At 35.3% G+C, this 26,657-nt stretch overlaps 1 protein-coding gene across 2 annotated transcripts in view; it reads right to left on the bottom strand.

The window, feature by feature from the left end:
• Positions 1 to 26,657, bottom strand: part of LOC115215665 (chromobox protein homolog 5) — a 117,366-nt gene that overhangs the window by 36,082 nt on the left and 54,627 nt on the right. The window contains exons 1-2 of one of the 2 annotated variants that reach the window (XM_036505962.1): positions 15,338 to 15,659; positions 705 to 973 (exon numbers count right to left, since the gene is read on the bottom strand). In XM_036505962.1, coding sequence (XP_036361855.1) covers positions 705 to 973; positions 15,338 to 15,636 — 568 coding nt within the window. In that variant the 5' untranslated portion in view covers positions 15,637 to 15,659. Of the gene's footprint in view, positions 1 to 704; positions 974 to 15,337; positions 15,660 to 26,657 lie in introns of those variants that run through there. The other variant, XM_029784929.2, reaches the window with a different exon arrangement.

Here is a 26,657-nt window from a genome sequence, read left to right as displayed (position 1 = left end):
AATGGATGAAAAGCTAAGTTGACTTTGGCAGAATTTGAACTCAGAACATAAAGATGGACAAAATGCCACTATGTATTCCTGGACTGGGCGACGCACTATGTTCTTAAGCAAAGCACTTCATTTCATGTTGCTCCTGTCCACTCAGCTGAAAAAACTGAGTAATCATGTGACAGGCCAGCATCTCGCCCAGGTGAGGAATTCATATGCCTTGAAACTGGGAAACTGACCCTTATGAGTCAGCAGGACTGTACATTTGCTGGCCCTTGAGCCAAAATTTGAAGCCATTATTATTATTATCAATAATGTAACTACTTTTTAGACAGCGAAATTAATAAGATAAGATAGAAGCCATATAGTTTTTTCAGCAGCTTCAAGAATGCTTTTTATTTCTTTTACATTAATCCACAAGCAGTCACATAACCTGCAAGAAGCAGCAGCCGAAGCTCCTTTAAATTACATTCTTCTGCCTTAAATAAAATAAAGATTTGCTGAGCCAGGGTCGACTAGTACAGACAAACTGCAAGTATTTCCGAGTGACACATCTAATGAAGGATTACCTTGAATTTTTTTTTAGTAGTTTGACCTGCTTGATAACGAGTCATGTCTGATGCAGCCCACTTCTAGCAAAAGGTGGCCCTTGCCTGGATTTGTAGAACAACAACAAGATTTTAAAAAAAAGACAAAACAAAAATTAATGTTCTTACTAGTTAATGCAGGATGTACTGAAAAGTTAGGTCCATAGTAACTGACTTCATTTCTCTGTTCCTCAATTTTTTGAAACTGCATAGACTCTCGCCTTTCACGATCCTTCTTTTCTTTTCGTTTTGCCTCTCTTTTGATTCGCCTCTCTTCTTCAATTTTGTTTCTCTCAGCTTCCTCTTTCAGCTGCTGAGCTTTCTTCTCTTCCAAGGATTTTTGTCGGTCAGAGAAGGTTCTCTTTCGCTCTTCAGTCTCTTTGTTATCTTCTTTTGACCTGTGTAAAGAGAAAAGGAAGAAAAGCAATAGTTAGTAGATTCTAATTTAGAACAAGAGATTCATTGAAAGTCATCTGATAAAAGAAACTTCATTGATTCGGAGCACACCAGTAATTTAATGATAGAATCAATGCAGAAACTTCTATGTGGTTACCCCACTCGCAAAACAGCAATCAAATCTCCCTCAACAAAAAACGGATAGTCACACCTGGACTCTCTTTGATCATATGTCAGTCTGACCATGTTAATCAGAAGTACACAACAACAAAAGAAAAAAACATTTTAGTTTCGATTTCCAGACTGAGGGAAGTGTAGTGTGGGATGCATTGTGTTCTTGAGCAAAATACTCCATTTATCATGGCTTTAGTAGTCTCCATCCCCATCTTGATCAGTAGAGAATGTTGGCCTGTCCACGTAACCAGCAGGGTTGCATCATTCGAAGGCTAACAATGCTAATGCAACGCACATTGTGACCACCATAAAAAGCATCCAGTCCATACTGTAAAGTGGTTGGCATTTGGAAGCATATCCATGCCAAAACTAACCTCACGTAAAAAGCACTGAGTCCACTCTGTAGCATGGTTGGTGTTAGGAAGAGCATTCTGCTGTAAAAACCCTGCCAAAACAGACAGTAGCCTGGGATAGTCTTCTACCTACCCAGCTCCTATCAACTATCCCACCCATGCATACACAGATGACAGACGTTAAACAACGATGATGATATATAAATATATATATATATATATATATATATATATGCATATATACACACATATATATGCATATATACATGCACATTATATATATTTACATACACACACACACATATGCACATATTCTTTCTTTGAAGACGTTGCTAATAAGTCGCCCACTTGCAAGAAAAGAAAGACGATAGCATTCATCTAATATACCGAATACAAAAGAGACTGTTGAAGTCAAGTATGGATGGATAGTAAGCCAGATAGTTCCCTAAGGTTCAAAACTTATCTTGTCATTTATAAGTAGAGCACAGATTGTAATTGGACTTACATGCCGTCAGTCAAAATAACAGCCAACAACAACAAAAAAAAACACCACTAGAATAAAGACACCAGCAGAAAGCACTAACAACAGAAAACCCTGCCACCACATTATTCTTTCTTTAGGAAGTCAGAAAAAAAGAAAAGAGAAAATGCAGCATGTGTGGGGGGAGTCATAGCCACCCCACTCATCCACCCACCCAAGCCTTCCCAATTTAGAGAAGGCTTTCCTGTCCAAATGAACATTCAAGTTCACTCAAGTGGATATCCAGAGAATTATATCTATTCTGTTCCCTTGTTCTCTTTTTTGCAGAAATCTTTTCTTTTTTTTCTTCAAAGACATACAAGGGAAGACTGTTATGTTTTGAGAAATGAAATTTCTGTGGAATAACAGATATGTCAATCAAACTAAATTATATGACTACAGAAGTACTTATTATTATTGTAGTTGTTGTTGTTATGGTGTGGAATGGATTTATTATGACAGCAAATTCGAGTAAGCTTGTTGTCAAGGGTCAAACAAGATAAAAATGCATAAAAATATGGTAAATGAAAAATAACAAGTCCTACATATATATATATATATTATATATATATATATATATATATATATATATATACAGATACATACACACCTAATAGTATAAACGTATATTTGTATATATATACATATATATACTATACAGACTCGTGTGTGTGTGTGTGTGTGTGTGTATAAATGCGTGTGTTTGTGTGTGCATATACGTTAACAAATGCACATGTAAAAAGATTAGGCGAATGAGGATAGAAAAAAGAAACACATTTATGCAAAAATACCAAAAAGAGATGTTTCATAACCAGCAGAAGCTAATTCTACAAGTACCCATAAAACAAAATTTAAAAAAGGGAAAGAACAATCTTGCTGCTCCCTAGACACACTTACAACCAGTAAGGTTTTGTCATTTTTCTTTTTTTAGGGTGGACGGGGGTGCCTCCCACCTCACCTGATTCTTGGCATGTCATGCAAGAGAGAGATGACTTGTAGCAGATATTATTTTAAAACAAATGGATTTAGTTATCAGTTTAGGTGTACGAATAATGACAATGTGCAGGTGTGTGTGTGTGTGTGTTCCTGTATTTCAAAATAGAATTATGTAGCAGCTTGTGTGTGTGTGTGTGTAAGACTGTGCATGTGTGAGAGTGTCAAATATTAAAAAAAAAAAAAATGAAAAAAAAAAAGTCTGAATTTTGAGCGTAAATCAAAGTATGTTTAATGAAGTCTAATTGGCAGCCAAGTAGCAAATAAATAAAATTTTTTAAAAATCATATTTCATAATTTTCAAGCAATCCAATTTTGTCGACGTTTTCCAATAACAAAAAAATCAAGACAAAAAAAATTCTGTTGGAACAAGAAAAAAAAATCTCAAAAAGGAAGAGATTTATGTATATATGTATGTATATACATGTGTGTGCATGTGGTAATTCTTCAACATAAACACAGAGGCAAATACATATATACACATGTATGTGTGTATATGTGTGCATGCATATGTATGTATATATATATACACACACACTAAAATACATATATACTTATTTATATATAGTACTGAGATATTTTATTGAATAAAATCTAATAAGTATTTTCACCAGTAAACTATATTGACAATCTGTGCATTTTGCACTTAATATGGCTTTTTTTATTTATGTATCTATTTTTTTTATTCCTGCATTTAATCAAATTTTTCCCAATATTACTCCATTCGCGACTATTATAACCAAACCACTGTTACCAGTGCAGAAGGGTGGGTGAGTTAGTTTCAGATAGCGGCCATCAAGGATGACAAGGAAGAAGAGGGCAAGGAGTCTCAAGAGGAAGGAGAAGAAATTTAGGAGTGATAGATTACAGAGAAAGTGAGCAAGAGAGAGAAAAAAAATATATAATAAAATGAGAGGTATAAGAAATAGTAGCAAAAAAAAAAAATTATAAAAATACCCCCCTCTTCCCCACATAGATGGCAACAGAGACTAATATTGGCCAATCCAAGTACCGCAGCAAAGCATCAATCACATTTGTGTTACTTTTCAACTAAACCTAGTTTAAAATAATCGGAGCCTTTATTTCTTAATTACCAATGCATCATTATAGTAATTGAAAATGAAGTTAACAAACAATTTCTGACACATTTCCACAGGAACCAAATTCTCAACTAAGAAATATGATTTAGGTTACTCCAAAGTTTTTCTCTTTCTTTCTTTTTCTTCTTTTTTTTTTTTTTCTTTTCTTTCATCAATTTTTAATGCTATCACAGAAGAAGGAATGCTTATTTTTGTTGCTGAATGTATTTTCAATGAAGAAATGAACTAGAACTTCGTCATCGAAGTCAAGCAAGCTGAGACAAGCTTTAGTTGCGCGAGTTATTTTGTTCACAAGTACAACACAGGGGTTATAGCACAAGAACTGAAATCAAGACCATATTGTTTGCAGCCAATAATAGTATTTAAAACCAGCCCAAATCTGACACAAAATATTCAACCAGTTTTATGTTCAATCTGACTAGATCCAGCCTTTCACACCTACCCTACAATGTTATTCTAAAAAATGTGAATAAATATTACAGTGAAGGTGCATGGCTAAGTGGTTAGAGCGCCAGGCTCACAATCACGAGGTAGGGAATTTGACTCTGGACCAGACTGTGAGCTGTGTTCTTGAGCAAGACTCTTTATTTCATGTAGCTCCAGTTCACTCAGCTGTAGAAATGAATTGTGACATCACTTGTACTAAGCTGTATTGGCCTTTGCCTTTCTTTTAGATAATGTCGGTGGTGCGGAAGAGGGGAGACTGGTATGCATGGGTGACTGCTGACCTTCCTTCCAGAAACAATCTTGCCTGGACTTGTGTCTCAGAGGGGAACTTTCAAGGTGCAATCCCATGGTCATTCATGACTGAAGGGGGTAGTTACCTTTTTTTTTTTTTTACATTTGACTGAGTAGTATGAAAGATTAAAGGGTTAAAACAGATATTGTGACATATGAAACAAAATAATTTAAAATTACTATTATTATAAACAGATTTTACTAGAGAAGTGCTAACTAGAGACAGTACTGCACAGGTTTAGAGTTATGTTATTCTATCTCATAGTGTATGAAAGGAAATATTACCCCTTTGGCATTCAGATTGTTTATTTACATTGTTTTCAATTTATCCTGTATTATCTTGTAGTCCTGAGATTGCAGTGATGTGATTTTTTTGTTTAAAATGACATTTAAGGGTAGATTTGAGAAGCAAAATTTGGCCAGTTTGAACATAAACCATGCGGAATATTTAGATAGGACATGGCCAGTTTAAATGCCAAAGGGTTAAAGTTAAATTATGCAGATGTAGTGTTCAGGAAAGAACTTGTAGTCACACAAAGAGGGGAAAAAAAATTGCGCAGACGAATATTCAAAGGTGCTGATTGATCGAGAGGGAGAGAAGTGAGAGAAGAGATGACTAATGCATGTCGAATTATGATTTAATGCTGTACTACCTTGCTAATGCACCCTAGTAATGCTCAAAGATGGAGCACCTTCGAACATAGGTCTGTCAGATCAGGACTGACCCAGGGCTAAACAACGAATGCCACTCACCTCAGCAGAGCATGGCAGCTGCAGTTTAGTGGTTATTGCATGCACAACTTTTCAAATCAGAGATTCTGATATTGTCAGCATTAGGAACATAAATATTTTTACGTGTATTTTGAATATCAAATAAAGACAGAAAGACCAAATTTACACCACCATCACAGCCATGCTGACGCAGTAAAAGAAATGTAAAGTCAGTAAAATAAATAAGTAAATAGAATTGGATTCTAAAAGAGCATATGGCAGAGGTATTCAATGAAATAAATGGGGATTTAGAACAAGGTAAGGTTTATGATAAAATTCTTAATGCATTTAAAACAATGCAGATAAACAAAGTTATCTGTTTGCTTCTACATATATATATATATATATATTTATATATAGAGGGCATTATACATACATGCCAGAGGGCATTATACATACATGCCACACGCTAAGAGGGACAATTAGTCATTTCTACCAATTAGAAATTACTAATTGTCCCTCTTAGCGTGTGGCATGTATGTATAATGCCCTCTATATATAAATTAATATGTTCAATAAGAAATAATTATTTTCGAAATTTTTTCTCTTATGAGGTTTTCACGCTATCTACCTGACAATTTCTTGTTAAGTTTTCCTTATTAAGTAGTTGTCCTTAATTGCTATATATATATATATATATCAAGAAATTATTCCTCTTCTTAATAAATACATATAATACAACTATATTCATATACTTTACTACTCTAAGCACAAGGCCCAAAACTTTTGGGAAGGAGGCCAGTCAATTAGATTGACACCAGTGTGCAACTGGTACTTAATTTATCAGCCCCCAAAGGATGAAAAGCCAAGTCGACCTCGGTGGAATTTGAACTCAGAACATAAAGACAGACGAAATACTGCCTAGCATTTTGGTAATGTTTCTGCCAGCTCCCTGCCTTACAACTATGTTATGTTCATATCATCATCATTTTTTAACATCCATTTTCCATGCTGGCACAGGTTGGACAGTTTGACAGGAGCAGGGCACTCTGGAACTGAACCTGCAGCCATGTGGTTGCGAAACCAACTTCTTAACTACACAACATGCTTGTGCGCCCTTCTCACTTGCTAGGTAGACAGACAGACAGACATATTACAAACACCCCATTCTCCACTACTCAATTTCTGCATGAAAAAAAAAAAAAAAAAAAAAAAAAGATTATCATAATCAAACAGAAGCTTGTTTTTCATGCAATGTTTAATTGCAGTCCAGCATTGGCTACTTTTGAGATATTTGCATGAACTAGTGTCCCTGTGATAATTTTTTTAATGGCAATTATAAAAGAAGACAAGAGCTTAGGTAACTAAATTATACTGGGCCTTGGTGCATCATCTGTCACTTTTCTGCTTACTGATAGCTCAGGATCATATTCCACTACCAACAAAAATTTTTTCTGAGAATGTGATTTGTTTAGCACTGAACATGGTTCAAATATTTTACTTAATGATAACTTGTTTAGACATCCAAGGCCCCAACCCTTAATGCAGTATTGACATTTGCTATCCTTATGTGAACTTACAACGCCTGCAAATGGTGCTGGGCCAAGGACACTAAAACAGTAAATGCAAAATCAACAAGCAGTGTAACAGTCAAACATGAATGTATGTAAGTAAAAACAATCATCTTCTAAGCTCCAAGTGGCTAAGGAAAAAGTAATACTTATTTTAGCACTAATTTCATGGTGTTAACCTATCAACACACAAATCTTTTGTTTTTGGTCATCTTCACTAATATGTCCAGATGCTCTGATATCAACGGTCAACTAACTAGGAATGTTTAGAATGAAGTCCACAGTCCAAATTACGAAGAAATATCTGCAGTAAATTAGAATTAAAAGATTCTCGAGTTGCTATTTCAACACCATAACTAGAACTACATTCTGCTTCAACAGTGCCTGGTGATGGTAGAGTTAAAAAGCCATAAATAATTTGGTCAGCAACATAAGCGAAAGTAACAAGAACTCCTCTGGGAATCAAATGAGAGTCTTCATTTAGCAGACACGGAAGATTCACCTCTGTAAGCCAGACAGATTAGTGGAACATGCCAAAGTATTTTGAAGTAACCAAGCAGTCCCATTAGAAATTAACACACAAAATGTGTTGATTACCAACCTACTTCAACCACCAACCCCTTACATTTCTCAATAGAACACCTACAATTTTTTTCTTTTTTCTTTTTCTTTTTCCATTCTTTCATATGAACTGACTGCATGTGACCTTCCTAAATACTAAACTTGAGCGAGTGAATTATCATGATTCTATCCTGATTACTTTTTGCCTAATTCGCGCACACTGTCACCGCTAACACCAACACCAACACTAACACGGGAAGAAGCAGAAATCGGTCTCGAGGAATAATACCAGAGTGGCAGCAATAAGCTGGAAAATATTAATAAATCACTAAGGCATGGCTGGTATCATCTAATTATCAATTCTTAACAACTCATTGCAAATTCTAAGCTAAAACTTATACCATGAAATATAAAATAAGGTTAAAATAAAAAGAGAAAGTAAAATCTCAACAGAATCTAAGTATATTAATGCGGTTAATGTAATCTAATGGAAGGGATGAAAATGTTGCTTCCTATTTCCAGTTTACAATGTAACTACAGCTATACATAAATTATTCAGCTATTTATGGGTAGTTTTATTTCTATAGGCATTTACTGATTTTATTAGTAGTAGTAGTAGTATTATTATTAATCATCATCATCATTTAAAAATTATTATTATTATTATTATTTACTTATTACTCATGTTGGAGAGGGTTGTTGCTGGAAACAAGTGCAATTCTGTGTCTGTGTATATATGCATATATATACACACACATTTACATATATATATATATATATATATATATATATATTTATATATATATATATATATATATATATATATATATATAATGTTACACACACACACACATTTACATACATACATATATATACACACATTTATACATATATACACACATTTATATATATATATACACACACATTTACATACATACATATATATACACACATTTATACATATATACACACATTTATATATATATATATACACACACATTTACATATATACACACACACACATTTACATACATATATATACACACATTTACATATATACATATATATACGCATATACATATATATATACACACACACATTTACATATATACATATATATACACACACATTTACATATATACATATATATATATATATATTTATCCAAAATTGAAACTTAAGTAAAATAAATAAAACAAACAAAAAAAAAAAAAAGAAAATTTAATATATTTAGATGTGTGATTGCTTTTACTTAGAGAATGTGCTAGGATAAAGGAGAAACACCAAGCAGGTACTTGAAAACAGCATTAATATTTGAAATATTTCGAACTATAATGTAGCAACAATTTACTACTGTGCAACACAAAATTTATTGTGCCACCTCCATATGAAAGTAATAAGGATTTCTTTTATTAACAATAATGACAATGATCAGACATGGTGATGATGATGATGGGGGATGGTAAATGGTTTCTTTATCATATATAAAAGTAATAAATCTGCCCACAATATTTAAGCGTATATATACATGCATACACACACATACACAAACACACGCACATACATATATACTTACATATATTCACACACATTTACATATATATTTACACATACACCCTCTCGCATATATCAGTATATATATATATATATATATATATATATATATATATATATATATATATATATATATATGTATATATATATATATATATATATGTGTATATATATATATATATATATATATATGTGTATATATATATATATATATATATGTGTATATATATATATATATATATGTGTATATATATATATATATATATGTGTATATATATACACACACACAAACATGCATACATACACACATCAGTTTATCATCATCATCATTTAACGTCCGCTTTCCATGCTAATATATAGAGAGAAATAGATACACATATACCAGTATATACATACATAGAGAGAGAGAGAAAGGAAGATACCCACAATATTACATATGCATAAACACACACATATCAGTATGGAAGAGAGACATCAGATGATGATGATAATATATTCAGTGAAAATGGCCATGAGGTTAAAATGTGGGGTGACTGGTTGATTACACTATAAGATTTGAACTAAGGACTGAATTATTACTACTACCACAGCTAGATAAGTGACACACATACTTCTGCAAGTGAAACCAGTAACTGGAAGGATTAGTTGTTTTTCAGCCATAATCTGAGGATTAAATCTCTGGACTACTGACATATTATTTATCAGCATTGTGTTTTCAGTAGGAACTGGATTGTGGTTTTATCTGAGTGGGTGGTGGCCTCTGAACTGTGAACACACTTGAAACCTGAATTGTTGATTAGAAAGCCTAAGAACCAAATGAATGTATCCTTACTGCTGAAGGATTTTTTAGCATACACTTTGCTCATACATCCACCGTTGTAGCCCAATTGATCACAGCTGTCATTAACCTCCTTAGCATTAGAATCAATCACAGAGGTGCATAGTTTAGCAGTTAGGGTATTGGACTCATGATTGCAAGACTGAAGTTTTGATTCCTGTACCTGGCAGTGTGTTGTGCTTTTGAGCAGAACACTTCATCTCACATAATTCCAGCCCACTCAGCTGGCAAAAGTGAGAAATCCGAATGGCAGACCAACATCCCATCCAGTGGGATGGGGGGTGCATATATGCACCATGGAAACCAGCCCTCTGAATCTATATCACTCGGAAAGGATCATTAGGATCCATCTTTCTAAGTACTAGAAATAAAGACAGATTGACTGACCATCATCAATTCTTCGTCTATGGAAATTCAAACTGTGTGGTTAAGAAGTTTGCTTTTTTTTACTCTTTTACTTGTTTAAGTCAATTGACTACAGCCATGCTGGAGCAGTGCCATGAAGGGCTTTAGTCAAACACACCAACACTGGTTGTCAAGTGGTGATGGAGAGGAAGGACGGCAAACACAGATGCAGACAGATATATATATATATATATATATATATATATATCTGTTATATGTTTCAGTTTCTGTCTACCGAATCCCCTCACAAGGTCTTGGTCGGCCCAAGGCTATAGTGGAAGATACTTGCCCAAGGTGACACACAGTAGGACAGAACCTGGAACCATGTAGCTGTGAAACAAGCTTCTTACCACACAGCTACACCTATGTGGTTCTGGTTTTGATCACAAGACAAAGACTTTGGAGCAGTTTCTTCAACCATAGCTTCATGCTGAATTAATACTTCTGAATGGAATTTCAGAAAGTGGTGCAGAACCTCATTAGCCCTTGAGCATCAAGTTGACTGTCAAATGTAATGCTTATTTAAATTGTTTTGAATTAATCATACATTATCTCGTAGCTTAGAATAAGTACCATATGTACTGGGGGTCGAATTCTTGAACTAAAACTCTTTGAAGCAGTGCCCAGCATAACCACATGTCGATTTGTTCAATTAAAACCCTTTGAAGTAGTGCCCACATTCTAATAAAATTCATATCTAAAATGATTTAAATATTATACTGGGCTGAAGCTTCAATTCAGCTCAGACAAACATTAAGGAAACATTTAAACTACAAATGGAGGATATAACTTAAAAAGGTTTAATGGAAATAAATCTAATTCTAGGAGGCATGATAAATAAATGAAATAAAATACATGATACATATAATTCCAAAATAAAACATATACATAAAAACAATTAAATAAAATCTAAATATTGTCTTTTGGCTACCTATCATAATCATATACTTGCATGAGTCAAATGAAATTTGTTGGGGTAGATTCTCTATGGACAAATGCCTTTCCTGTCACCAACCTCACCGCTATATTCTCCCATAGCTAGACATGTTTTTCACAGCAGACTGAAAGTGAACATCCTTTGTATGATGTTGCTCATTTGCAACCATCACAGAATATTTAGATAAGGGTACAGAAAAAGCACATACACAATGAGCTTCTTTCAGTTACCATTTACCTTATCCACTCACAACACCTTGATTGACCATGTGCTATAGTAGAAGACACTTGCCCAAGGTGCTGCGCTGTGGGACTGAACCCCAAACCAAGTGTTTGGGAAGCAAGCTTCTTAACTAAGCAGCCACACCAGCACCTGTGTACCAAGGGTCAATTTTACTTTCACTTTTTGTCTGGAATTGATGATATGATCTCATCCAATGCAGCAGCTGTGGACTGGAAAAAGCCTTTTGGTAGACCCTGTGCCAGATAGCTGGACATGATTGATGAAAATCTGATGAGGTTTGAAGTCACCTTGGAGGATGCAGAGGGGCTGGCATGGGGTCATCAGCAATGGAGAACACGCACTGGTTGACCTAGTTAGCTCTATGCATCAGGAGACATCACTGAGACCACTAACCTTGGTAGAAGAATGAATAGCAAAGTGAATTTCAGTGGATTTGAACTCAGAACATAAAAAGTATATGACTGAATATGGCAAAGCCTTTTATCCATTAATTACCATGTTAATAGCACCAATCTACCATTCTAAACTGACCAGGAATATCATCATAATCATTTAACATATTGTCCATGATGGCATGGGTGGACAATGTGACCAGAGCTGGCAAGCAAGGCAGGGGGCTGCACCAGACTCCAGTCTGATTTGGCAAGGTTTTTATGGCTGTATGCCCTTCATAATGCCAACCATTTTATAGAGTGCTCTGAATGCCTTTAAGTGGCACCACACAGGTGCTTTTATGTGACCCTGCATGGGCACTTGTACGTGACGCCACACAGGCACTTTTATGTGACACTGCCTTGTGTGCTTTAAACAACAACAAGAATATGATGCTGATAATTACTATTAGGTCATCTTAGTAAGATTTGAACTCCAGGTGTAGGTGTGGTGGAACGAAATAGAACCATTACAACCACATTTATTACATTCTAGATATTAAATTGCTATCATCAAGAGAATCTTATCATTCTTTCATACATACAATGCAGAAGCATTTAATAATAATAATGATAATAATAATAATAAAATTAAAATAAGGTAAAAATTAAAGTGAAAACTTGAAAAATTTCAAGTGGTTTTCAAGAAAAGCTAATCAAGTCCATCTAGATAAATGAAGATGTCATATAAGATACTTCAAATTAGTCGATATGTAGGTCTGTCTAGTACTATTTATATACATACGAACGTGGAGGAAGGGGAGAAGAAAAAATAAAATGAAAGATAAGAATGTGAAAGAAAAAGCGTGTGCCCTCTCCCGCCCAACTCCATGTTCTGTCTTACAAAAACGAAGACATTAAAGTTGTCTTTGATTTTTAACCTCCAAATTTTCTAATTTCACTTTTGTATTTTTCATGAATTTTAACATACTCTCCTCCATTAATATTAAATTCAACCACTGACAATAAATACCAATGAGGCCTTACAAATTATATATATTCACAAGTTGTAATTAAAACTTCCTAATCACAATCAATAGTCTCTTCATGTGTGTTCATGTATGTGTGTACGTGAACATTTTATTTATTTTATTTTTTTTCAAAACCGACCAAGATAATATTTTTTCACATCAGCCCATAAAAAAAAAGATCTTGCCAAGCCTATTACTGAAAGTAACACAGCTTTCAATGCCAACTGTATGAAAACGAAAAGGTACAACATGAATATATGTAATTCTTTTACAAGAATAGTACTGACAGTGAGATAGTGAGTTCGAAGTGTCAGCTGGCTTTGTCTTCATCGTAAACTTCGACGTCACTATCAAAACTACGCTTGTAAAAGAATAATAAATATGTATTCTAAGAAACATACAAAGTAATCCTCTGGTAAGCTGGAGAGCTGCACCAGGTTCCAATTTGATTTGGTATGGTTTCCATGGCTGGATGCCCTTCCTAATGCCAACCACTCCAAGGGTGTAGTGGGTGTTTTTTTACATGCCACCAGCATGGGTGCCAATGACTTGACATCAGCATTGGCCATGACTACGGTCTCACTTGGCTTGACAGGTCTACATAGCACGGTATACTGCCAAAGATCTTATTCACCTGTCATTGCATTCATGAGGCCCAACATTCAAATCGTGCTATATTATATATATATATATATATATATATATATATATATATATATATATATATATATATATATATATATATATATATATATATATATACAGGGTCAGGCAAAATGATCTGACACATTTGTAGGTTAAATAAAAGGCATTGTTTTTCGTTTCTTTTTCAGTTGCTGCCATGAATTGGACTGGTAAGCATCGCGCTTTCATTGTGGAAACGTTTATCAAAACAAACGATTCTGTAACTGCAACACAAAGAGTGTTCCGTTTGCACTTCAATCTTGGTAGACATGATCCCGTACCAGCTCGAAACACGATCTTGTAATGGGTTACCAACTTCAGAGCTACTGGATCTGCATTGAAACGAAAATCAACCGGCTGACCTCGCACCGCCAGAACTTAAAGATGCAATTCATCAAGAAATTACTGCCATTCCATATGAAATGACCCGCTGAGTTATTGACAACTTTCGTGAATGCCTTCGACAGTGTGTGGACAATAATGTATCCCATTTGACTGATTTAATTTTTAAAACATAATGAAACAAAATGGCATTATATGAACTTTTCAAAAATAAAAACGCTTTTTTGTTTCTTTACTTCATTTGCCTTTTATTTAACCTACAAATGTGTCAGATCATTTTGCCTGACCCTGTATATATATATATACATATATACATACATATATATACATACATATATATATATATATATATATATATATACATATATATATATATACATATATATATATATATATATCTTGTATTCTTATCTTGTATATATACGAGGGGCGTTCAATAAGTAATGCCCCTGACCCACTTCCCATAGCAGTAGAGCAACGAAACTTGGCACAGTTATTAGCCTTTTTCTACATAGGAACCACACAGAGTTACGCATTTCTCCCATCGTTTGATGCAGCTCTGGAGACCGTTTTTGTAGAAGACATCAGCTTGGTCCTCCAACCACGACGCGACTTCAGAAATCAAGGCTGCATCATCTGGGAAACGCTTTCCTTTCAAAAACAACTGCATGGCTGGGAAGAGATGAAAATCAGAGGGTGCAAGGTCAGGAGATGGGGGAGGAGTTCATAGCTGCACACCTGTGCTTCTGATCTGGTGACACGTGAGTTGTGGACCGGAGCGTGGTCCTGCAGGAGGAGGATGTCTTTGCTGATCTTGCACCACCTCTTGATTTTGACAGCTTCTCTTAATTTCCTCAAAAGTGAAGCATAATAGGCTCCTGTAATTGTGGTACCCTTTGCCAGGAAATCTGTCATCACTACTCCGTCCTGGTCCCAGAAGACTGTGAGCATGACCTTGCCAGCGGGGGGCTGCACCCTTGCCTTCTTTGGAGGAGGTGAGACACGGTGCTTCCACTGCATCGACTGGGCTTTGGTCTCTGGATCATAGTGATGGACCTAGGTTTCATCCTGTGTAATCAGTTTTCTGAAAAAGTTTGACTCATCTTCTTGGCACATCTCCAAATTTATCCTCGAGCACTCGACATGTTCTTGCTTCTGGAAAGGTGTGAGCAACCTGGGAATCCATCTGGCAGACACCTCTTGCATATGCAAATGGTCATGAATGATAGTTTCCACATACCTGGTACTAGTCTTGAGCTCATGGGCTATTTGGCGAATAGTTATGCGTCGATCTTCCAAAATGGCAGCCTCAACTTGATGGACAGATGCCTCATTAATGGCAGAAGGGGGACGACTAGATCTGGGAGCTGTTTCCACAGAGTTCCGACCATGTTTGAATTCATGATGCCAGCGTTTCACAAGGTCATATGGTGGGGCATCATCCCCATAAGTTACTTTCATTACATCAAAAGTCTCCTGTGGTGTGCGTCCTTTTAAATACAAAAACCGGATCACTGCTCGACACTCAACAGGCTCCATTTCACACTTGTCTCAGTTCAAACACCTGTAAATCAGAAACCACAATTAGTTCAGAGCTGTAATTCGCCACTTAATCTATAGAGATGTAACTAATAGCACATGCAAAATTTCAGCTAGATCAAACAATTGCAAGTGGGTCAGAGGCATTACTTATTGAACGTCCCTCGTATATATATATATATATATATCAGTAAATTAGTTCACATTTATAGAAAAACAAAGAGACAAAGATGGGTGAAGGAACAACAAGCAAGTGTTTTAGTTTGACGCTTCTGAAAAATGGAAAAGTCTTAAGTTTTGAGCCTACACTCTTCAACAGACAGGAATATGAGGAAATAAACAGAGAAAATGAGAAAAAATGTGTTGAGTTCAGTGGTTTAACACGGCGAATTCGCCATGTTGTTCCCACACCGGTCATCTTTTCTATAAATATGAACAATATATATCATACACACACGTGGTTACCCCAGTTTGATCCCGACTGAGCTTCCCACTCTCTTGGACTTGCATATCTTAAGCACTTCCAGACCTTTCAGCACCTCTCCTCATCCACATACCAGCACTCTACTCGGATTACCACTGGATCTGCATACTCTACCTTCATGGATCTCACTGGCTATTTTTGTGGACATAAGTAAATTACTTATTTATCACCACTTCAACATGGCTGTTCTGTAGGAACCTGGGGTTAAAATGTTTTATACAATGATACATTAAGGAGATTTTTTTTTTATGAATACTACTTGAATCAATATATGCTAACTTTAAGTTACACACACACACACACATCAATTAATGACTGAAAAAGATGACCAGCAAAGCTGACCACAGCTGGATTTTAACTGAGAGTGCAGAGTCAAAAGAAACTATGTATGGTACTTATATTTGATTCTACCAATCCATCACTCAAAATCTGGTTGTAACTTTTGAAGTTAGCAAGGAACTTAAACCAAGTAAACCTATTTCTCTCAGCATACATGATGGACAAAAGGTTCAGTGTTTGGTAACAAAATCCAAGAAGAAATGAAAATAACCTCTGCCACTGATATATATATATATATATATATATATATATATATATATATATATATATATACATACAATGAGTGAAAAACAAGCGAAAAATATACTACACCCACACAAACATAAACCAACTAGACGTTTGTCTTTTAATTGTCTCAGTCAGATTGAGACATGTTAGGGCACCACCTTGAATAATTTTACTCAACTAAATTATCCCCAGTAAAACTTTTTTCCTTTGAACGGTCTGGTACATATTTAACTGGGCTTTATTGCCCGACCGCTAAGTTATGGGGACATAAACACATCAATACAAATTGTCAGGTGGTGGTGGGAGACAGTCAGACACAGACATATACATACACACACACACACACACACACAAATGGTTTCTTTCAGTTTCCATCAAACAAATCTACTCACATGGCTTTGGTAGGTTTGAGGCTAGAGTAGAAGACGTTTGTTCACGGTGTCACTCAGCGAGACTGAACCCAGAATGACGTGGTTGGGAAGTAAGCTTCTTACCACAGAGCCATGCCCAAATTTGCAAAACACAACCACCCCGTGTTAACACATTGAATTTTGGATGTTAAAAAAGTAACATTGAAAATATATTTTGTTGAAAATGTGGAAGAAATTTTGAAGATTCGGCTACGTTAAAATGAAGGGGAAAAAAACAGTAAAAATGAGTCTCACATAAACAAAAGCAAAAAAAAAAGCTTTCTAGTGAAATTTTCAATTTATTCATTTTTTTGATAGATGCAAGGGAATAACATAGCAAGAGAGCAAACAAGTTCCAACAAACTGGTCACTTATGACAAGTACAACTACATACAAACGTGTGTATGTGTGCACATGTGTGTGTATGGATATAGAATATGTGTGTGTGTGTGTGTGTATATATATATATATATATATATATATATATATATATATTATATTATATATATATATTATATGTATAATCTTTCTATAGTGAGATATTTTAAGGAAAATGTAGACCGCTGTCTGAATTAGATGTAAACAAGAACACTAGACATAAATAGTGAATAAGTATAACTAACTAGATATACTAGATATATAGGGTCAGCACCACTGAGATATCTCCAGACATGAAAGGGTTAAGTAAATCCCCTTGAGTGAAAATAAAATGGTAACAAAAACAAAAAAGCTATCAAAATATAAGCTGGAAACACTGAACTTTTGATGTTCCTATCTTTAGCGATGTAGACAAACTAATTTAAAAACTATTCTCTAAAATAGCTGTAAATAAAATAACCACAATTTTATTTTTTTTAAACTTTGATTATTATTATTATTTTTCAAGATTAAATATAAGAAACAAACATTAGGATTAATGAAAAAAAAAACATAAAAAGTTAAAATTCTTTCAGGAATCAAAGAAACCACTCTTATCTATTTGGTTATCTCAGATTAATAAGATTTAATAAAACTTAATACAATATACTGCTATTTAGTAAATTAAATCTAGCACTTAACAAGTTCCCATTGAGCAAGGTGGTAATCTTAGGGCAAGCTGAAATCAGAAGGATTCAATCACTTCACTCAGTTGAAACTTTTCCCCTTTTTTGTAACTTTAATGGTTAATTCCCAGACCAAGCTGTGCGTCCTCAGTTTAAGATAACTGTTGGTTCGAATACCTATTCTGTATTTACTTCTGATGCCACTGCTGTTTGTTTGTTTGTTTGTTTGTTGAGTGAAGTGGTCTTCGTCCCAGTGGGAGAAGTCCGAAACGTGGTCCTTTTGCTATTCGTAAGACCCGCAGAAGAGAAAGCAGGTCAACCCCCGACACAGAGAGCATCAACGGATGGATGAATGAATGCGCACCCAGGCTCAGCGGTTGCGTAGGAAGTTGGGGACAAGAAACAGGAAGAAAGAGTGAGAGAAAGTTGGAGCAAAAGAGTACAACAGGGGTCGCCACCACCTCCTGCGGGAGACTCGTGGAGCTTTAACCCTTTCATTACCAACCCGGCCAAAACCGGCTCTGGCTCTGAGTTCAAATGTCTTATTTTCATAAGTTTTGAATTAAAATCTTCCACCAAACCTTAGTCTCAATTTATGTTTGTAATACTAGCTTAATGATAACTAAGTTATTTTACTAAATTCTTTATTATATTTAAAGTAATTGAAAGAAACACAGAGCATCTCAAAATAAATACAGTAACGAAAGGGTTAAGTGTTTTCGTTCAGCCACTGCTGCTGTCACTCCAGATCAACAAAAAACTTAGGTTGCTGCTGAACTTGTCCAAAATTAAGAACAGATACAGGACCCAACCAAGACAGCACGAGCCACTGAAGTGTTGAGCGGAGTGTTGAAGCACCTTCGTTTTTTATTGCTCCTAACCAAGGTTGAGGTTGAATATGAGGTTGAGTGTACCTCAAGTGGTGGCACTGAACTGACTTAACCCTTTCGTTACCAAACTGCCCGAAAAAAATTTTGGTTAATGTGACCAAAGCGCCCAAACCCACCCGAATTTACCTATTCATATATAAATGAGAATATCAGAGCAAATCTCTTTAGTACATTTGTGAAAACACGTGATTATGCTTCGTAAACAGTTCATCTACAGTTTTATACAAAGATCGACGTGTAATTTTAATTCCCTGAATTTTGGGAGATTTTTTTCGGCATCGATTTTTCTTCAACTTTGAAAATAGATAGGAGTTTCATGTTATCAAGCATTGATTCCGAATTGGAAAATTTGTGAAACAAATACTGGGTACTGTTGTGGATTTAGTTTTTATACAGGGAAACTAAAACTCATGAGGGGTGTATTTTGGTCAGAAATATAGTAACGAAAGGGTTAAGCAGATCTCACTGCTATCAACATTCTTGCTCAAGCTACACTCAGTGCACCAAACACTCTGCCAGTCATATGAACCAGTTTGTTACACACACACACACACACACACGTTTGTATGTAGATGTATTTGTTATAAGTGACCAGCCTGTTATCTTGCTATGTTATGAAGAACATCATTTCGACATCTGACATGTAGCAAGCCATACACCTGTACAGGCAGTGGAGGGAATGAGCTAGCATTCAGCACAAAGATTTGACCACTGTAAACAAACCATTTGGGCATGTTGTTCAGCAAAAAATCGTAGACTCTATCTTCTGTCATCTATAGCAGGAGAGAGTCCACAATAGGAGAAGGTATAAAGGCCTTAACTTTGCATTTCCTTCCTTTTGTTTCTTCTATCTGATTAGAAAGAAACCAATATGATACATTCTTTTCAACAATTTAGCCAGGAGGAAGGACAGTATGCATGACATTTCTAGTAAAACTTCATAGAGGAAGTGATGACAAAGACCTCAGCAGTAAGAAACCAGACATTATTATAAACGTTTTAGAGGTAGCAAACTTGGCTCAAATACTTACACCCATGTGTATCCTGCCGATAGCAAAGGGCAATGCCAAACCAGGTACATTCTCTACAGGAACTTCAGTTTCCATCTACCCATTTTCAGTTTCAAAGCTTTGATTTAACCAGAGATTATGGTAAATGACACTTAGTCAGGATACCTGCTATGTTGTGGGTTTGAACCCAGAACTATGTAGTCAAAAAGTACACCTTTTAAACAAATGATAAACCTCAAAAACATGAGATGTTGCCTGAACTAATAATCTTTAACCCAAAAATGTGAGTGGATTTGGTAGACAGAAACTGTTGCTTATATAGGTATGTGTCCATGCATCTTTGTGTTTGTCACCCACAACATCATTTGATAATCGACATTGGTTTGTTTATGTCCCAGTAACTTTGCAGTTCAGCAGAATAAGTATCAGGCTTTGAAAAATTGAAGTACTGGGCTTGATTTGTTCAAGTAAAACCCTTGAAGGTGGTGCCCCAACATGGCTGCATTTAACCCTTAAGCATTTAAACCATCTAAAACAAGCCCAAACATTTTATTCGTTTTAGGTTCAAACTGGCCAGATCCAGCCTCTCATGCCTATCCTACAATGTAATTCAAGAAGGATACAATAATATCATCAAAATATTGATGCTATGAGATAGTGTGGGATTAATTCAAAACTGAATGATTAAATAAGCATTACATTCGACCAGATAATCTGAATGTTGAAGGGTTAACTGATTAAAGCAAGTAAAAGATGTGAAAAGTCCAAAAGAACAAAGTGAAACTTAGTCACAATTGCATTCCATAGGCTTATCAACTCGAGAACATTTACATCAAGTAAAACATTCTAATGAACTTGAAACATTCTGCATCCCTATAAACTGGCACTCTGTTGATTATGACAACAAGGATTCCAGTTGATCTGATCAACCAAACAGCCTGCTCATGAAATTAACATGCAAATGGTTGAGCACTCCACAGGCAAGTGTACTCTTAGCATAGTTCGCTGGGGGTTCAGCATGACACAGAATGTTACAAGGTGAACCCTTTGAATTATAGGTACAACTAATCTTTGCCAGTTGAGTGGACTGGAGCAACTTGGAAACAAAGTGCCCTGCTCAAGGACACAACATGCTGTCAGGAATTGAACTTACAACTTTACAGCTGTGAGCTGATTGCCCTAACCACTAGGCCATTTGACTTCTGCATTCATGATGATGAAAATGAAAAAAAAAAAAAAAAAAGCAGAGGGAGGCAACATTTTGAAGAAATAATGTAAAACCAGAAAAAAAAAACCGACTCCTACAAGCTCAAATTAGGATTACATACTAAGAAAAAAAAAATTTGATCAAGACCAAATCTATAGACATTTCTTCTAGTTTTTCAGTTGCCAATATTGGAACAAAAGTTGATAGCATGTAAAAGAGAAAAAAAGAAATTTGATCTACAAAAAAAAAAAGTTTTAAATAGGAAACATAAAAGCAGTTCTTTAAGAATTTAAAGGTTGTTTCAAATAGACTGTATTTTCTTTTCGAAGAATGATAACAACCATGTCTCAAATGGTAATAATAATAATCAATATATTATTCCTTCTCTAAATATATCCAAACTGCTTCACCCATTGTATACTTTGCTAAAATCTTTTAAGCTTTTAAACAAAAATACAATGGTAACAAAATACTGCGGTGGGTGGAGAACAGAATAATGCACCACAACAGTATTATTGTTATGCAAGACTGTTAAAAGTAATATCAACAAATTCAGACAAATAAAATGATTGTTTCCTCTTTGTAGAAATGCTGGGGTGAATATTGATATGATGGCTGATATAACCTTGCTGTATTTACCCGCCAGTTAATAATTAAATAATTTCTTGAAAACACAGACTGCTGCTAGTATCCTTTGAATCCAGTCTTTAACAGTGTGAGAGTGTGTGGGCGTGTAAATGTAGATATGTATAAGCACATCATAATCGACAATTACTGTTCACTTTCCATGCTGGTATGGGTTGGGTGGTTTCGCAGAATCTGGCAAGTCACAAGGCTACGCTGAGTTCCAGCATCAACTATGGCACGACTTCTACAGCTGGATGCCTTTCCAAATGCCAAAGAGATCACTGTGTGTACAGGATGCTTTTTGCCATGCCACTGACACTAGTTAGGTTGCCAAACAACTTGCAAGACAACTAAAACAAAGTAGGGGTGGGGGAAAACATGCTGGCGAAGTAAGGAGGAGGGTGAGAAGGAGAGACAAGCACATGTCTTGCTATAGAGATGCCTGGCCACCCCACATTATATGGGGTGAGTGTGAGTAGCTGAGAAAGAGCAATTAAGAAGTCTACTTAGCAAAGCAACCACGTAAGGGCATCTGATAGCTGGAAACTGCGGGAAACCTGTTGTGTGCACATGTGTGTATGCATGCGTATATATGCATCTATATTCAAGGAAAGAGAGTTTATGCACAGGGTCATTAATTTCAAATCAAAGAAGCAGTTGACTTTATCATCAATACCAATGCTGATTTTGTCGATAGCCTTAAATAACTGACACACCAAGAAAAATGAAAGGTGGCATCAACCTTAGCAAGACTGAAATTTTGAAATGTAAAAGAAAAAAAATGACTAAACACCACAAGGTATTTTTACACTATGACACTACTTTGATATTGCCAATTAAGCAAGGATAAAAAGCAAACTGATGTAAAAATTACAAATAAAAGATAAATTCAAATTTTAAAACAGTTCATAGGGGGGAAAAAAAAACAAACATTTATTGCATTTAATTTAGTCTATGCCGTCTGAAATATGCTACATTTCTATCACCTGTCTATCATGGAAATAAAATGCTATGGGGGAGATTTAACTTTTAAAAAAAATGAGAATTAAATTCTAAAAATAAAATATTAATTTAGAAAAATAAAAAAGAACCCCAAAAAAATTAAAAAAGCAAAAAGAAAAAGTAGATATAATATTGAATTGAGCCAGACACAAATTAATCTTAAAACAGCAATTACCTGGAACAGGCAGAATTTTGTTTTGTATTTGAATTTCAATATTCTTTTATTCTTTTACTAGTTTCAGTCATCTGACTGTGGCCGCCTTAAAGGGTTTTAGTCTAAGAAATTGAGGACCTATTCTTTGTAAGCCTAGTACTTATTCTATCCATCTTTTTTTTTGCTGAACCACTAAGTTATGAGGACATAAACACACCAGCATCAGCTGTCAGGTGATGGTGGGGGACAAACAGACACACACAGAAATACATCTATATATATGCACACACACACACAGTTTATAGTTATTCAACTATCTCTTTCGCATTCATATATTTACAGTTTAAATCTTAATTATAAAAAAAATATGAAATCGTTATTGTATGCTAATTTAGTTAATTTGGTCAAGATCCCTTTTCAGTTTGTAATTTTTTTTTTTTTTACAGGTACTCTAAAGTGTGAGCCATGGCAAACAAATTAAATCAAGAGCAAAGAAAGTGGATACTAAAGCAGCATTGGAAGTCTGAAAATGCTGAACAGGTGCACACGACAAGGCAAGAAGCCTTTCACACTCCTACACCTTCATGCCAGATAATTTATAGGATAAGAAATAAGTTTGATGCCACAAGTTCAGTGCACCAAGATCTGAATGCTCTAAGACTTCTGTGACTGAAAAAAATGAGATGTTAGTGACTATGACATTAGTGAACAGTCCAAAGAAGTCCACACAACATGCTTCTCTAGAACTATCCATACTAAGAACATCATTGCAATGCCTAATGCATAAGCTTTTGGAGGACAACCCATATTGCTGGCTGAAATTCTGTAAAATGATGCATGACAAATTGCTAATGGATATTATCCAGTCATGTAACAAGGTATAACTGCATGTACTGGGCTGATGAAAATCCCCGTTTGACTATAGAATTTCAACTGAATCAGCCTGGTGTTACAGTCTATGGAGCACTTTCAAGCAAAGGTGTTATCAGACCCATTTTCTTTGAAAGAATTGTAAATGGATAGAACTACTTGGAAGTGCTTCATGACATGGTAGTACCACAATTCAGAACCAAAATTAACTTTGATGAACTGTTCCTTCAGCAAGACAGAGCACCTTCACATTATGCATTGACAGTAAGAGACTACCTTAACCACACCTTTCCACAGCGTTGGTTTGGAAGATTGGGGTAGCATCGCATGGTCACCACATTCACCTGACCTGGACGACGCCAAAACATTTCATTTTTGGGGTGTTGTAAGGAACAAGGTTTATGAGAAAAATCCCCAAATCAGTAAATGAATTAAAAGATTACATTTCTGACGCATTCACTGAAATTGATGAGGATCGGAATATGTACCGCACTGTACGTCAGAGTGTTCTGAACAAGTTTGAAGAATGTTGCAATGTTGAGGGAAGACATTTTGAGCATCTGAGAGATTAAACATTGTTCAAGATGTGCATAAACAATATGATGGTAAGAGAAACTTAAATGTAATAAAATGTTTTAAAAGAAATTTAAAGTGCCTACATGATAACTGCAAACCTACTTTTGGGCCACCCTATATACTCTTTACTCTTTTACTTGTTTCAGTCATTTGACTGCGGCCATGCTGGAGCACCCCCTTTGGTCGAGCAAACCGACCCCGGGACTTATTCTTTGTAAGCCCAGTACTTATTCTATCGGTCTCTTTTGCCAAACTGCTAAGAGCATCGGTTGACAAACACAGACACACAAACATATATATATATATATATATACATATATACGACAGGCTTCTTTCAGTTTCCATCTACCAAATCCACTTACAAGGCATTGGTCGGCCCGGGGCTATAGCAGAAGACACTTGCCCAAGATGCCACACAGTGGGACTGAACCCGGAACCATGTGGTTGGTAAACAAGCTACTTACCACACAGCCACTCCTGCGGCTATATATATATATATATATATATATATATATATATATATATATATATATATATATATATATATAAAGACCACAATAAGCACCCTGGTGTAAATGCAGAAACAGAGCAAGAAATAAATGAGTTTGAGTTGAGTGGTAGCACTAGAAAACAACACACTTGTCGTAGTCACTGGACAGTGACTTTGCTGGGTCACCACCATCAGTCCCAGTACTTGTTTTAATTGACCACACCACAGAAGAATATAAATGGCCAAGTGGATCTAGGTTGGACTTGAACTAAGATTGCAAAAAGGGGCACAGCTACAAAACATCACCTACAACTACATTCCCCCATTTCCAGGTAATCGCTGTTATAAAAAATAAAATTAATGTTATATCTACATTTTTGTTTTGATCTTACTAATTCTGGCATACCTAGTAAAAAAAGAAAAAAAAACCTTCAGATAGTCATTTGGCAATGATTTAAGTTTTTTTTAAAAAAAAAAAAGAAGAAAAAAGCCTTTTTTTTTTTTTTACATGCCACATTCATACACTAGCAAACAACATTGGTCACCTTTGTCAGATTGTGACAAGGCTTTCACAGCTTCATGTCTACATTTTAATAGTAAGTAGTTTCAGCTGAAATAGCTTTTAAAGAGATAGCAGTGTGGTTTTTTTTTCATTTGTCTATTTTTTTTCTTTCATTTTGTTTTCCAATGCAAGAAGTGTGACATGAAATTGCTATTAAAAAATAGTGCAGTGGTTGATACCAATGCTACATTATATTCTATCCAGCAGCTAACCCTTATCAAAACGATATTGCCATAAGCATTTCTCTTTCAGATTCCACACCCACACACAACTCCTGTCCATACACACACACACACCTCCTGTCCATACACACACACACACACCTCCTGTCCATACACACACACACACATCTGTCCATACACACACACACACACACCTGTCCATACACACACACACACACATTTTCCATTTACTTTATCAGCTGAGACTTATATAAACAGCAAATAAAAAAAACCTAAGATATTCTTTAAGGCAGTTCAAAATGTAATTTAACTACTAATTGAAAAATAATGAGAGATAAGGAGAAAGACAGAGAAAAAGATACAAAAACAGAAGGAAGGAAAGAAAGACAAAGAGAAAGCAGAGAGAGAAAGAGAGAGAAGGAAGAAAGAAAAAAAAGCAAGACAAAAACAGATTCAGTAAAAGTTAGGAAATGGGTTTTGCAATCTTACAAGATATGATCTACACTGGAAATTTTAGCCGAGTAAGAATTAACCAAAGTAAACTAAGCATTTTTAACTAATCCACCTCTACCCACATACTTTCACTAGATATATCTTATTTATTTATATACTTATATGTTGATTAACAGAGAATAAACAAGAGCAACATGGAAACTGGAGATAGCATTGTTTATCCACATGTCTTGTAGAAGGAGTTGTTTGTGTTTATTCGTCTTTCTCTTGCCTTTTTATTAAGATTGACAATTTTAATTTCCTTAAAGCCTTACATGGAGTTGCTTAAATGTAATTATCCTCTCCTCAGTGATCCGACAGGCATGCTAAATTCCACACAAAAATCACAAGAATGCACAGCTTCCCCACCACCACAATTCTTCATTTTCCATTTCTTTCTCTTTTCCTTCTTCTTCTTCTTTCCAAAGGCACCAAAGAGAAATAGATCACATTTC

Source organism: Octopus sinensis, linkage group LG9 (genome assembly GCF_006345805.1).
Source record: "Octopus sinensis linkage group LG9, ASM634580v1, whole genome shotgun sequence".
NCBI classification, from domain to species: domain Eukaryota; kingdom Metazoa; phylum Mollusca; class Cephalopoda; order Octopoda; family Octopodidae; genus Octopus; species Octopus sinensis.
Note: the sequence above shows the minus strand (reverse complement) of the source record. Positions and strands in the feature narration are given on the sequence as shown.